We start from the raw sequence: 16,705 nt of genomic DNA, 5'->3' as shown, positions 1-16,705 counted from the left end.
TCTTATATAATTTTAAGGTTGTCTCTTATCGAATCATTTTGAACATTATATTATACGATTAGTATTTATGTGACTAAATCTGGGAAATATCGCATTGTATATATTTATTTTCGTTTGCCCTTTTAGTTTTATGCCGAGATGAACTTGTGCACTTATTAAATCGGGTATTGATTAGTTAAATATCGGTGATATGTATGCATGTTTTTTTACTATGCAGTAAATCTATATTGTTGCAGGATATATATAATTATGGATATTATTGTAAAAGAATAATATTGAAAATAAAGTTCAGATGCTCAAGAAACGCTGTGACATCAGTTTTGCGCAATGATTTGACAGAAACATGAATTACTAAAAAAATGATCCTCAGTTATGTAATGTACGTCTTTGTGGTAAAAAAAAGAGACCTTTCAAATGACATCCTAATTTGATGATGAATTCGTCTCATTTATGTGAAAAAAAAATTGTGTGACATTTGAATAAGAATTACTGGTTTATTAACCAGTAAATCATGTAAATAACACGTGATTATTTTTTCAACTTATGTTGTAGGTGTCATGGGTTCTTTAACCTAAAAGATTTTTTTTTAATATGCCCAATGATGCAGCAGTTTTTAGTGTGCCGATCTTCCATTGTTCTGTAAATTTAATGTCTTTAAAATGAAGTTCGTTCTTGTTCATGTTTCGTCCTTAATAAAAGAAAAACTCATTTATTTTAAAATCGTAAATATAGTTATAGATTTAGATTTAGATTTATATATATATACAAGGTCCCAGGAGGAAGGGGCAATATTTTGGGAATGATAGTATGGGTGATTCTAAGCAAAAAAGTTCGTATTAACATAGGTCCTAATCTCAACGGTTTGAGAGCTACAGGTTGTGAACCATTTTTTACTTTATTGCGTATTGCTCACCCTGTAGTTATTCTACAGAGATGGCACATAGCGGATTTGAAAGGTGATGGAATGACCTTTCCAATGATATGCAATATGTGACAGTGATATCTTTGGAAAAGAAGTTATTGAGGATATTTGGAATCAGTGTTGCCATCCAATTTCTTTAAATTACCATGACTTTCTCAAATTTCCCTTCCAAAGACAATACTACCACATGCTGCATACCGTTGGAAAGATCATTCCATCACCTTTCAAATCTGCTGTGTCTTACCTCTGTAAAATAGTTACAGGGTGAACAATACGCAACAGTCAAAAATGGTTCACAACCTGTAGCTCTCAAACCCTTCAGATTAGGACCTATGTTCCTATGAACTTTTTTGCCCCTTCCTTCTGGGACACTCTGTATATATATATATATATATATATATATATATATATATATATATATATATATATATATATATATATATATATACATATATATATTAAAGAATTAATGTTACTTATTTGTGTATGTCCTAAGTCTATTCGTTTGCCAATATTTCGCTATTTTCGATCTGTAGACTTCCTCAAACCGAGACAGGTTAGGAATGGAATATGGTATGTTCATAGATAATTAGTTAAATGAAAAGGCCCTATATAATACTACCAAAATATACTAACAGAACCTAGTTCCACAACTTTCTGCTTATTGTTGCTTCTACACACCGCAATATAGCTAGAAGCAAGAAGGATAGCAGGTCGCAAAATTTCATTTTACTACTGTATTTTGTTTATAGCATAGAGTCAATTATTTATACACATAACCAAAACAAAAATTTTCACACCAAAACACTCAAACAGTAATTTAACGCAAACGTTTTCAATAACTCTTGCCATCCTTAGTGTGCCTTCCTTGAGAAATTCACGCTGCTTATAACACGCCACTTTTTGATTGGTTCCCAGAAAAGGTTATTAACAAGGAAATTTTAACAGATATGATTCAAGAACTAGAAATGCTATTTCTACAAGAGAGGAAACTGATCAAACTATGTGGTTCTACAAGTATCGTGAATTGCTTAAAGGACGTATACTGAGGATGGCGACGACTTGTCGTTGAAACATTTGTATTGAATTGCTGTGTGGGTGGTTTGGTGAGAATGTTTTTGTTTTGATGATTTGATGTGCAACCTATTAAGTCATTAAGTAATTCGTAAACTTAGCTAATATTTCTTCTTAACCGACTTGGTTGAAGAAAAAGTAGAGGAAATATCTCAAAAATAAATGATGATATAAATAAAAAAGATCCTAGTCATAGATAAGCAATATGGCATTTTTGGAACGTTGTTTACCGTAAAAAGTCAGGGAAAATTATAGAATATTTGCAAAATTGTTACAAAGGAAGAAGGTATGCGTAAAATAATTCAAACGCTCAAAACTTCATGTTACATCACAAATGAGATAAGTAAGCCATCCGAGAGATCACGGAGCAATTATTCGTATAAAAAACAGATGGTATTATTAGAATTGAATGGCCACTAATGACATTAACATTTTAAGGTATGTAACGAGGTAAAGAAGCCAATCTTTCTAGTTGGGACCGCAGTAACTCATGGTAGAGCCTTCACCTTTGGTGCATACAGTCTCTGGTTCGATCACAGCTCGCATCAAATGAACTTTGTGGTGGGCAAACACCATGTGTGAAAGTTCTCTCGGTATTTTCCCATTTCCGCCCACTTTCTTCATTCCACCGTTATCATCCGTCTCAACATCACCGTCTCCTTTAGTCTTGGTGCATAATTATGAGACGTTAAACTCAAATAAAAATCTTTCTAGTTGCTTGAACTGCTCGTATTCAAGTAATTCATAATAAAGATATGCATATTCTTCCATATAATAAGTATATTTTTATGAAAGATTTCTACAAAAAGATTACAGAGAAATGCTAATTGATTTATGTATGTGAATAATGAAGCCATCCACAGCTTTTCAATACGTGATATACTACAGCTCCCTATTTTCCATCTATCCGCTTAGATCCGGATACGTTGTACTGGTTTAGTAAATCGTCTATCTATATTACGGAAATTGGTTAGAACATGTCTTTGGACAAAACGCTGAGACGCATAAGCAAATAATAAAACTTATTAAAGCTTTTTCCAAGACTTACCAAAAGTAATGCACCATCTTCTTCGTCGTGATGGACTAGAAGTGCAGCCTCATTATCTAAATCTTGGTACACATCGCCAATATCACCTTGCACCTGTAAAGAACAATAAACGGTTGAGTATTTATTATACTTGCAGTAGTTGTTAGTTGTTCTGTACATCATATACTGTACATAAGAAGTATGGTATAGTTTTCCTTACATAACCCAGTTCTGGAGATTTTTTTTTTAATTTCAAGTTGAAGACAAACTGTGCTTAAGGTTTATAATAAATGTATTAAACTTTATTTTTATGTTTATCATCAAGCATAAAAGAAAGAAAAAGTAACTAGATCTATCATGGTTATAGTTTTAGACAATACATGGTTTTCAGCGTGATTGGTTTGTAACATTCCTTGTGATTTTTATGACAGATTTTGTGCTTTTTTTGTATGTCAAACGAAATTATTTTCAACCTACAAAAAAAGTGTGTGCAAATTGTACCATAATAGTAGCAAAAAGTTCACATAGATTTATTGCTCTGAAAAAAATTCATAAGAGGACTTTTCTTTCATATACACGAAGAACGTGATATACACGTGTTTACTTTGGGTACCACTCCCTCCAGACTTCATGCCTTTTCATTTTATTTGTAATGTACGTAAGTTACCTGTTCTTGTTCAACTACATGACCAACAAAGCACTAACATGTTACATCACTTCAAAAAAATATATTTAAAAAAAAAAGTTGAATATGACGTGATATACCAGCTCATAGCGTGCAAATGATCTACAAATTCTGTAGTTCAGGAAGCACACTGTCTCTTAAAATAAAATGCTACCCCATTTTCACTCTCACAATAAGTATCTCCGTACGTCTCTCCGACAAAAATGGCATGTCAAAAACTCTGTCGTAAAATAAAATAAAGAGAAATATTTACTCAGACTATGTCGTTCATGCATTCCTAACCAGAATGAAGCATTTCACTTGCGTATAAATCTTAAGTGGGTTTCCAGGAAAATATTCCGTAAAAGCAACAAAAGTTTAAGTGTTATACCATCATTCCAAAAGAAAGAATAAGGCGTTAAGACAGAAGTTGTTCAGAACAACAGAACGACCCATTAAACACGCATCGTTGGTTGTATATTAAACTTAAGTATACAACAATACTTTGATATAGTTTTCATATATACGAATTAGGAATTAAAATTTACGAAGGGTACGTTTCACTGTTGTTTATCAATTATAGTTTAAGACCCACTTTATAAATGTTAAATTAATGAGGTTCATTTGATACTATGTGGATCTGCCTATCGATATTGTTCAGTATCAGTAAACTAACTGGTATTGTTTATATATTCTAGTATGATAAGTGCCAGCCTTCAATACTTAATACATTATTATAGAACTTGTCCATTGTGTAGGTGTAACAACTCATATATTCAATTTCAAATTAAACTTACGATTCGCTAACCTTTCCTAAAATAAAAATTCTGGCTAAACTGTACAAAACGAAACATTTCTAAAAGCACCAGTCGGTAATTTTAGTATGGTGTTCATTGAAAACATGATTAAATTGATTTCGAGGAAATTATTTCAGAATATTCTTTATTTCCTGAATGTTGACTGCTATATAACTGTTTGTGAATGTTACTAGAATATACAATACTTCATGAAAATAGTTAATCAAAGTGGCAACAAAAAATACCATCAATACGAAATTTAGACATCTTCACTGTAGTTCATTCGATTACGTGAAACTATATTGTACAACATATTTTGTTCTTGCTAAAATCTGATAGTCTTGTTGTGTGTGTTCCTGTAAAAACAAAGTAAAATTAACTTAATTATTATAGAAAAAGCGTGCTGCAATCTAACAAGGAAGTTTCTTCCCAGTACCCGTATAATAATTCTCGATTGTTAATTCTCATCCAAACAAAACCTGGAGATATTTACCAGAAAATGTTCCGCTTAGCAGTTCAAACAACCGGAGAATTGTAACTTTACTATTACAGGTTTTAATGCCAACGTGATCGCGCCTTTTTAAAAATGAATATGTTACTACTTTAACTGTCGCGTTGTTGTTGATCGTAGCGCGTGACTAAATAATACGTTCACTTAAAATCCCTCCCATTCTGGCTTGGATGATTTTTTCACTTTCACTTTAAAACAGTTTTCGTTCTCGTAACTGCACACTGGATTATTTTTCATGCTTCAATGCTTGTCCATAACGTATCAATCACCATAAAACAGACGGGCGATTTTCCCATTCTTGTCTTGATGTCCATTTACTCTATTTCTCAATGAATACAGTCCTGAACAATATCTAGAAACAATCATGTTTAGCCTAATGAATGCCGGCAATCTCATAGTTCGCACTAAAATCTTATAAGAAACTTAGGTTGGTGTAAAAGTAACCAGACATTTTACCTGAGGAAGCTCCTGATATTCGACCTCGTTGGTCTCTGTGGGCTCCACCGTGAACATCCGAAGTTGCTGGCCATTCTTTAGAAGCTCCGCGTTCCTTCGGAGGTTCAGTTGGAAGTTGCGGCCGAATGCCGAGATATGCACTGTCCGATCTCCATCTGTGCTCCTCTTAGATATTGATCTCGCGTGCACCACCTCATACTCAGGAACTGAAAGCAAATATAATAAAATATTAATTACATATATCCAACAATTCCTAATAGAAAAGAAGTGTGTCATATATCACATGAATATAGTTGTAGAGCTAAAATATTATGCTGAAGTAAGCATTTCTTCGCCTAGCATAAAATTAATGGAATTATATTTGAATATTTGAAATATATACAATCCTTTGACTCCTGGTTCAGTAAACTTGTTGCAAGAAGTTCGAATTCTTTGGCTTTCTGGACGCTTTCCCTTCTCCACAGTCGTTCCTAAATAACCTTTTAGTAGAAGCTAGTTAAGTAACTTTCTCACACTGCAAGTTTGCTCTATTTCAAGACAATCGCTGGGCAAATTTATTATTTCTTTTACACGAGTTAATTTTCCAGAGTAGTACTAAATGGCTGTACTAAGTCGAGATTTTACGAAATCGCTTTCTCGCACCCAAAACGGACAGATTTCACCTCATTTCGTAGAAGCACATATTGAAAATACCTCGTAATTAAACTGCAATGAAATTAATTAATTGTTCATTTCTCCATGTATATATATTACTCTTGTGGTTAGCACCCTGAAATCTAAGGATGATTATAGTTATATAGCCTACAATTATTCTTATGATACAGTTCCGAAAGTTGTACTGAAATCATTCTGCTAGTATTTGATTTGATTTGATTGGTTGAACTAAGGTTTAGCGTCCCGTTGAGCAGCGAGACTATATGAGATGTGGAGCTACAGCTTTGTTTATAGATAAGTTTTTGCATTTTACGTCCTTTTGCAGCATCGAGGTTATGAAGGATAGGGCGTAGACTCCGAACCACGTCTGGGACTAAAATTCGGTCCAATTGACGGATAAGCAGACCATCCAGCCATCGGTGCCCTAAGAAAATTTTCTAGGGGGTCTCAAACCAATGCTTGCTATATTACATTTGGTATTTTTTATTTGTGTTAAGAACATCTTAAGAAATTTAATAAATTTTCGTGAGTTTACAGGAGTTTACAGGATGACGCCAACGGTCCCACCGTAAGCAGAGTATAACTTCATTATAAAATTATATTTTCCTTGCCAGAAACTATTTAATAAACTACAATTTGTTAATGTAAGTTATTATTTCACAATAAGTATATTCAGTAACATTAATCAATTATTTGCTTGATTCAAGTTAGACTCTTTTTAGCCAGCATAAGGTGGGCGCTATTGCATAAGATGGGAGCTACTGCTTAAAATAGAATCCAAACTGCTACTCGGATTTATATCCGTGGTAAGTATCGTCTCAGGGATTCAAATCCGCGACCATGCACATAGAAAGCTAAGCATTTGCTACTTGGCTATGAAGGAAACAATGTTGTGCTGTTCGTTTGTTTGCAGTTTAATGTCCCTTTTCAACATGGAAGCTATATGAAACGTGAATCCACATATTAAAGTTAAATTCAAACCACATGGGCCCCCTACCGGAAATCGAACCGGATCTTCCGCAACAAGGGCAATTATACTAACAATTTAGTTACAAGGAAACCTTACCATATTTTTCTTTTCACTTCCGATCTCTTCTCGTGTTATTTTAAGTCTGTTTAAAATCATAGGTTTAAGAACATTGAAATCTGTGCAACATTTTTACTCATTTCCTTTGTCTTTTAAGATTTTTTTCTTAAATTTTGTTCTTTATTCGCCTTTTCTCTGTTTTAAATTGTGAGTTATTTCCAAGCACCTTTCAAGGACACAGGAATACAACTTACAAGTTACTCCGATTCCTGCGCAGAAAAGAAAATTTTCTTTGCTTGCTAACATTTCATGATATTCCTTGCTTAAATCCACGTGACATAATTTCCATAATCCCACTGGAAAATTAACGACCTTAACCGGGTGAAGGTAGGACGTTCTTGCTTGTTACATGAACGTATTGTATGTAGGTGTTCAAAGTAGTGTGAACGGGAAAAAACATGACTTCGAAAACACATACTGAAGAATAAGTGTTGTAAATATAATTCAACATTATTATTAAGACACATGTTCGTGGGAATGTTTTGGATTTTGTTTATCTGGTAGATCAAATATTTTTGTTTGTAAATAACGTGTTTGTCTGATTTGACGGACATGATCCACGATTAGAGCCAAAAATATCAAAGAAAACTGATTACATCCTTAGTAACTCCCCCTCCCTCCAAAAAAAAAATCATTCATTAGTATTGTAATGTGAAAAAAATTGTTTACCTATTAGGAGGAGAAGTCAAGTAGCCTATTAGGAAGTAAATTTCAGTAGATTAATAAGTGAAAGTGCTTTCATTAATATGGTTTGAGATTATACAAGACTATGTTTTTAATTAATATTCACGTTATTAATGTAGAAAATTGGGCCTGAGTTAAGCCCATCATGGTGAATTGAGCCTAGTTGTGTCTCCTGAGGTGAATTTATCTTACTGAGCCTTCTGAACTGTATTACTTGAAGAGTTCAAGGAAATAACATGATAACTCCACGGTTTTTCGATTTCCGTACTTTTGTCTGTAATATACCGGAATTTCTGAAGCCTAGTACATCATTCATTTTCTTAAATTTGATACATTGGAATAACTTGATGAGTAATACAGTAATTTCTCCTGACAAATTACGAAATGGTACTAAACCGGGGTTCTTCGTTGAATATTTCGCTTCTTTCTGCTGTTTAGATGGTGGTTCTCAAACTTTTTTGATCGATGACGCACTTTAGTGAACGCTCACAATCAGTAGCGTACGCAGGAATTTATCTCAGGAGGGGTCCAAACTCAATAGGAGGGTATTTTCCATTAACATTCCTAAAATTACCCATAACATTAGGCTAAATTTACACAAAAGTCGAAATTTCGGGAGGGGGGGGGGTCCGAACCCCCATGACCCACCCCCTGCGTACGTCCCTGCTCATGATATCACGGCACAATTGTTTGATTTTTTTAGCAATGATAATACAAATCATAATAGTGTAAGATTATAATTTTTTACACTAAAAGTTTCTATAGAGTAGTGATTCTTTATAGTTGTCAGCATTGTTGTAACTCCTGGGGGTGTGGACTGGTACGCTCTGTTCCAAGTTTGATTTTAATAAATGCTTCATGATTTTTAAAATCTAAAATTTCGCAACACATCCTATGGGACTGCGTGACACACCAGTTTGTCGCGATACACTGGTTGAGAACCACTGGTTTAGATGAAGTGATTCTCTGAAGGAAAACCATATACAGTATTTCGCCCCTAATCTCCCCTAATCTGCATCTATTGTTCGTCATATACAGATCATGATACGTTAATCTACTCTAAAACAGAGTCTTCATGCACGAAAACATTTAACAAATTGAAACATATCAAAAGACGTTAATTGTAAAAAATTTTGTGGTGCAAATCAAATATTTTAGATAGTAAAAGGGCTTTATTTGATAGATTGCTGCTCTTACCCACTTATATGTACATTTTGTATCACTGGGGTGCTTGTATCACACATCGAAGTGTATCAATTAACGCGAATCGATGTATCGTATCTTTGTTTAGGTTATTTGTATTTTTAAATTGTTATTGTAATCACTTGTACAGATGATTGAAAAGATTTAATTATGCTAAGAAATCACACTGATGTATGATTAGTGAATGTAGTTAGTAAGGTTAATTCTATCTGTTCATATTCTCGTTTCGCTTTGTGCTAAGCATTAAATATAGAAGCTACAGGTAGGGGCCCCTTTCTATGGTTTCTTCCGTAGATCAAACCCAACTCGCTTGGTAGAAAATTCCGACAGAAAAGTTGTTTTTGTTTCTTTGCATAGAGTTTAATTATTATTAATAGTAACGATTTACTAAAGTATTATTATGTATAAAGTATTAATAAGTACTATAATTGTTATTCAGCACAGATATTGGATAAAATAATATTAAAGGTAATGGAAAAGAGAAATAGAAACTGATTAATTGGTTTAATGGGAACGTTAGAGAGGAGGATATTTCTCCCTGTCACGGAAAGCCCAATGTCTGATATCTGCTGCTTATAAAAGGATCACCAACATAGAACAATGATTTCTACAAGCGAAGAAAGGCATGATAAATTACAAAATAAAATTTAAAAATAATACTAACTTAAATATCAAAGCTGAAACTTAAAACAGAGGTCCCGTAAAAAAAAAAAAAAAGAATAAATAACGAAATAGCAAGCAAAAATAACTAAAATAATAATAATAAAATAGAATATGTAAGAGCTAAAATGAAAAGCCTATTTCAATCGCACGAATCAAAGTAAGAATTCGGTCACTAAAAATAACGTTATACTCCTAAAACAAGGCTAAGGTCATTAGGCAGTCTTAAGTGTTCTCTGAAGTCTGAATATTTCAGATGTTCTATAAAATGTACCGAACACTCAGTGAGACGACATAGTTTTCAAATACTGATGGTTCATATCATACACACTAACTAGGAATGTCTGATACGCTAGCGAGCCAGGATCACTTACTTTATCAGGTTAGGACACAATTGGAAGAATAAATTGTATCCTGATAAAATATATAGTGGTGAGCAAGCGTAAGAAAAATAGTCGAATTCTGATTGATGGACAAAGCGGAGAAAAAGACTATGTACACTCATGTCCAAAATGATTGTCGCATATCTATAACTGTCTTCTTGTAAGAATATAATTTGATAATGATTTTACAGGGTACTGTTAATACTGATACTATGTGTATAATCGGGAAATGTATATTTGTGGTAAATTTCATAGGAAAAGAATTATAAATACGAAAATTAGAATGACTGAAACAAAATGTTGCTAAATGAACAAGAAAGTTTTTTTTTTTTTTTTTTGTTCGTATTTACTGCTCTTTTGACATGAAATTTGCTACATACATGTCTTTGCCGATTATACACACACTAACATTATAAGAAATACCGGGCGAATTTGTTATCAAATTATATTACTACAACAACATATTTATAGACATGCAACAATAATTTTGGACATGAGTGTACGTAAAAATAAAGAATTTGGAGAGAGCTCTCTTCCGAGATACTAATTTTTGACAAGTAACTTGTTAAGGATGGTGATGAGGAATCATTAATGACAAAATTAAGTTACTGTTGAACAATACTTCCTCGAAATAGGGGGAATCTTTTCAACATTCTTAGTTATTGTTGCTGTTGTTGCAAAATTGGAATTGAATTTACTTTGTTCCTCAATTTGTTTTTTTTTTTTTAAAAAACATAATTACAAAGCATAACTAAATATGCCGTATGATACTGAACGCTTAGTCAATAACTATAAGTAAATAAAGGTTATTAAGAACTTATCCTGTTTGTTACATTTTGTATATCCCAGCCAAGTTTTGCGATTTAATTTGTTTACTTACACGTACAATAATACCGATATTGTGTTTGAGCATAGTATAAGGACATGTAAATATATTTTTCTTTCCTCACAAAAAAAAGTAAAGAAGAAAAAGAAACAAATTCCTTTTTGTTTTAAATTAGTTCATTCCAATGAAAAATACATCAGATCTGAGAGCAATTAAACGTTGCAAAAAGTAGTTGTTTACACTTTTTTTGTTGTTTAATTAGTCGGTAAGTCTGTGTACAGAGGAACCTTTGACCTTTCGTTGGTTCAACGTTAGTTGCAATTTTGAATTGGAAAATCCGGTGGAAAATTTCAACAGAATTTTCCACTGAGTTCTACTTCGTACATTTCCTTCCTCTCCTCCTAACATTTGTTTATATCCCAGCAGATTATCATTCATCTATCTATTTTCTTTCTAGTTTTTTTCTCAAATTTTTAATTAACTGTAGAGAAAAATGTGTTATGAAACAAATTACTTGTATGTGTTTTTTAAAAAAAGGGGTACGTTAACCTCTTTAAGGTCAAACTATGTATTTGCGCACAAAGCTGGGAAGCACTTGCTATGTTGTTTACACATTTTCAACGTATACATATTCTCCTCCTCCACTCTGTAGTGACTAGATACTGATGGAAAATTGCAGAAGATATAACATTAGTGTAAAGCAGTTTGCATAAGAGTTCACACGTGATAGTTATTAAATGAAGAGAGTGTAACAAACAACATGGGGGCGGAAGAATAGAAGTATCACGCACACCTAGAATAAAGCGGGAGAAAGATACAAACAAGAAAAAAATCACAGCAGAGTCATTAACTGAAGCTTACCAGACATCATTGGGGCAATTTTTACTTTCAGCTTGAGTGATTGAGGTGCAAACAAGGTAGTCTGACTAAAAATATCAAACATATGTTGTTTGTTTTTTGTTGACAGAAACGCGAGTATTTATTTGTCTGAATTTATTTAATACACGTAAACAACGTATTACTACGTAACTCGGTCAAATATGGCTTCTCATCAATTGAATTGCTATCTGAGTGGAATTATCTCCGGTGAATACACGATAAATGATACCTTGATATTAGTATGTTTCTTTTAACATACCGGTATTTATTTTAGTTTTTCTATATTTCCTTTCAAGTTTTGGTATTTTAAGTTATACTGAAACTTTATTACGTGGGTAGTCAATGTTCGTAATTTAAATCTAACAATAGTTTTCAATTAAACTATTTGTAACCGTCTGTTACCTAGGTTAGGACATTCATTGCAGTTGAGGTGTTCGATAATTTTGCAATAAAAAAAGAGCATGAGACTCTTTCTACTCGCCTTATCCGAAGTTGAAAATACAGAATTTAGTAAATTGTTCAATCCTTTATCTGCTAATATGCACGAGTTTATGAGAGTGTTTATGATGTTATTCCCAGATAATTTGGGAAACGACTGTAGGATCCAATGAGCGACAAATCCATGTTTTGCATCCAGAGTTTTCTTTTCTTTTTGTTTCCCTTTCGAGCAATGAGAGGAGACAAAGAGTTAACTTATTGTATTCGTAAAAAAGATCAAATTCAAGATTTCAATGGATTTGCACTTTTTCTTAACCTCTACCTGCCAAAAAAAGTTATTTTTGAATGTTCTTTCGTTCCGATGTAAGTACAATCGCCTAGAGGCTACACCGTGCAATGTATCCGAACCACACTTTAACCAGTTTTATTTTTCGAATTTTGTTCCTACTTCCCAAGATAAAAATAATGTACTAAAGGGTTACTTTTAAAAAAGAGAGAGAGAAAATTTCTCGAAAATAGCTATAACGATTTTGTTTCTTTTTCATATATCAACATTTCACTAACAAACGGTAAGTCATTTTTTTCTGAGGAAAGACCAGAAGGGCAGTTTATTCTTGTTTTTTTCTTCAAACAATTTTCTGAAACACGATTCAGGCGATTGTCTTCATATTTTATGATAATTCAGTAATAATTACAGAATTACATTCTTTAATCTAAGAAATGGGAAGGAGAAAATTTAATATGGACCCCTTACTTTTTATTAAAGATCAGTTTGTGTGGATAAGCTGAGATTTGTAAGTCAATTTAAAGTTGCTATTTTATGCCAGAGAATCTGACAGATGATGGTGGTAATTGTATGAATATTTTACACAATAATTTAAAAAAAAACAATTGTAGCCCACAGATTCAAGTTTTAACATGTATGTAAACTAACGTGTACGATTGCACATTGATGAAATTACTTACCTTCCTCATGACTTTCGACTTGAAACACCCTTCTAAGGTCATCTGTCGACATGTGTTTGTGAATCTGAAAGAGAAGAGAAAGTGAAGTTAGAAAAAATTATGAGGGACATATTACGAAAAAGATTTGAAAAAAAAGTTACTATCTTATGAATACTTTCTATAAGCAATTCTAGTATGAAATTCCACTAAATTAGTAAATTGAGAAATTTTAGCCTGTATCAAGAAAAAATGAAAATAAATTTTACATGATCACTTAATGAATATAACAATTGAGAAAGGTAAATGTGCACCTTCTGCAAATAAAAAATGCGACGCCGAAATAAAACAAATTAAGGAAGTGTGCTATCAAGAAAGTTGTTTCAAATACAACAAATTTGCAGCGATCACGGTAAATGGTAGATGAATATGAAAGTCTTATAACAATTAATATGATATGTTCTTTCATGGATCAAAATCGAGACATGAACAACTACAAACGATAAAATCTAATTAATATATAACGTTTTGTACAAACAGAATACTTTTCTTTTGGATTGTATACTTTGTATAAAATTTGATTTTAACTATCCCAAGTAGTGATTTCAATCAATACTCACTCTCACAGATGAGAGTACACGTGAGCATAATTTGCATTGTGTTCCGAGAAGTAAAAGATACCCAGATCGTCAATATCGAATAGACAAAGTTTGTTCTAAAATGTTAGTGAGTGTTCCTTAAAATTCATTGTTTAAGTATTTACATTTAATGTGTTCTAAATTAAAGATTTTAGCTTCTTTATTGCTCGAAAATGTCAGTGTTGAATTCATGTCTTCAGGAATTGTTTCTTTGTTCTATATCTATTTTTTACATATGGCACAAATATATAAAAGAGAGATAGAACATTTGATCACCATAAGGACATTTGATCACAGAATATCATATAGAAGCGGCATTCCAATGATCGAACGGTGATATGTATATATCTGACGAGGATCACTGTGCACCCTTAGTCCCTTCCTACTAGAAACAAAATCTTTCATTAGAGAGGAATAAATCACACACGGATTAGTCTAGATCTTTAATAAATGAGTAATTAAGTACAGGGATATGTTTTAATTGAACGTAAGATTGCTTCATTATGTAACTTAAATTTAAATGTACTTTTAAGAATTTGCGGAAAACATTAATTTAGAATAACAAAGTTTAGGAACATGGATACTACTATAATACTGTATTTTGATATTTTCGTGAGTTTCATCTTCGGAAATATCACCGCAAAACTGTATGAGTTTCAACAAAATATAGTTGAAATTTAATTTTCGTAGCTTTCACCCTGTGGAACAAGCATCTGCCACTAAAATTTAATATAAAATATATACTTCCACATCTTTGCAATGGCAATACATCAATTTTGTTCTCATCTATAAATTTGTACTTACAATTGTAAATGCATGAATGTTGAGGGTACATATAGCGCTATGCGAAATTTAATTCTTTGTTATCTCTGTATCCTTTTAATTAAAAGCTATGGTTTCTCCTTCAGAACTAATTTAAAGAAAATGTTTTGTATTACTTATAGTCCATTGTAAATGTTTAGTTTTACGTCCCACGTTTATGCTCGGAAGATTAAATAGCCATTGTGCATCGAACTTAAATATACTATACCACAAGTGATCCACTGTTCTTAGAGGTGTGATATATTATATGGTGTCAAAAGGGGATCAAATCGAGAATATTTCGATTAAATCAAGTCATTAATCTAAAAAAAAAAAGGTTTAACACCCTTTAAAGGCCTTCAAATTATATACACATTAGAAGAACATATAGTGGCATTCAAAGATACGCTTGTTGTTGGAGAAACTGGTTATTGCGTTTCAACTTCCGCTATTAGCAATTTTGGGAGAAATTTTGTTTAATTATTTCCGTCGGAAGTGCAGTACACCTACCTCAACTGATGTTAATGTACCACCATGCACCCAAAACTTGTTTTTTCGCAAAAATAAAATATAAATAATAAAATCTACTCTTCAAATACATATTTAGGATACCATCGCAACCTTTGTAATTAGAACAGTTATTAATGTAGAAGTTTCGTGAATAGATTGTGTGTTATACACTGTTTAAACTCAGTTTCAACCATAATTTTCTGTTTCTCGTCTAGATCGTATGTGAACTTTCTCATTGACGCAAGAAAACCGGATTAAAAGAGAAACAGAAGAGACTTGCATGTAAAGCAGTTCACATGCTGTCTACGTGAAGGATAAAGTAACATTTAAAGTAATGGGAAAATATTTGAGAAATCGAAATTCCAAATAGCGCATAAGAATTCTACAATAAGACATCCTAATTCTGATGGCGAAGGATACCTGGTTTGATCCCAGGTTATTTGAGTTGGTAAATAAAATTGTGTCCACGATTTTTTTTTTCAAAATCCTCTCTTTCATTCATTTTCATTTACTTTCGTTAATTATCCATTTGTCTCCTTTAGCTAAGATAGCATAAACTTGGGATGTCAAAAAGTAAAGATTTTATTTTACATTAGTAATGAAATACAACTGTTATTAGTTGAGTACAATTGATTTGGGTTTTATTGTAATGTGGTTGAGATTTTAGATGATGAAATGGTCTTGGCTTGGTACAGTAAAATCTTCCTTAACGAACCACTCTCAATGGCGGATACCTCCATAATACGGACAAACTTTTCTTGTCCTGGTACAAATATATGTATTATTATGGGAGAGAACACTCCGTTTTACGCACAGTCTCAGATACGGACACAGTCTTCTTTTATCCCAAATATTTTAGAAAACTCTTCATAATGGACTAAATCTTGAATTGATCCTTTCAACCGAATCAGCAATTAAGAAGCAAATTTGGATCAAGATTTTTTTTTGTCCGCAGTATTACACAGTAGACAACTATTGCAAACTTTCCACCAAGAAATCAGAAACTGCTATGATTGGTTAATTTAGTCTACATTACATGCTCTTATTTGGTTACTTTTCTAGTTATAAACGTAGAGTGGGAAAGGTAATTAAGGTACTTTTATGACTATGAGGTATGACTAGCGCTTGAGAAGAAGATTATTATCCAAACATTATTCTCTGGAGTACACACTCATATAAACACATTCCCCCAGCGATTCTTTGTTTCTTTACATAGAGAGAGTCCTCATTTCTCCAGAAATTCGAACCTGAGTACAGTATTTCAATACTAGCCTACATTTTAATTTACAATTGATGTGTTTATTGTATATTGCACACAAGTGCACTAGCTGTGAGTAAAATATTTCTTATTACTTCTAGTCCGTTGTAGATGTTTAGTGTCACGTTCCACGTTTATGCTCTGAAGATTAAATAGCCACTATGCACCGAACTTAAAATATAGCACACCACAAGTGATCCACTGTTCTTGGAGGTTTGATATTTTATATAGTGTCAAAGAGGATCAAATTAAAAAGTGAAATTTGGCGGCAAGTGACCTGCCAATAAGGGC

The 16,705-nt window shown here is 32.6% G+C and overlaps 1 protein-coding gene across 6 annotated transcripts in view; it reads right to left on the bottom strand.

Annotated features, from left to right (window-relative positions):
* The window catches only part of sona (sol narae metalloprotease), a 386,330-nt gene that overhangs the window by 30,381 nt on the left and 339,244 nt on the right, over positions 1-16,705 (bottom strand). For all 6 annotated transcript variants that reach the window (XM_081744386.1, XM_081744358.1, XM_081744367.1 and 3 more), the window contains exons 3-5: positions 13,232-13,295; positions 5,452-5,657; positions 3,045-3,137 (exon numbers count right to left, since the gene is read on the bottom strand). In XM_081744386.1, the coding sequence (XP_081600512.1) occupies positions 3,045-3,137; positions 5,452-5,657; positions 13,232-13,295 (363 nt within the window). The remainder of the gene's footprint in view (positions 1-3,044; positions 3,138-5,451; positions 5,658-13,231; positions 13,296-16,705) is intronic.

Source organism: Thermobia domestica, chromosome 2 (assembly GCF_964235325.1).
Source record: "Thermobia domestica chromosome 2, izTheDome1.hap1.1, whole genome shotgun sequence".
Classification (NCBI taxonomy): domain Eukaryota; kingdom Metazoa; phylum Arthropoda; class Insecta; order Zygentoma; family Lepismatidae; genus Thermobia; species Thermobia domestica.
The sequence above is the reverse complement of the archived record's forward strand: the minus strand, read 5'-3'. Positions and strand labels throughout refer to the sequence as shown.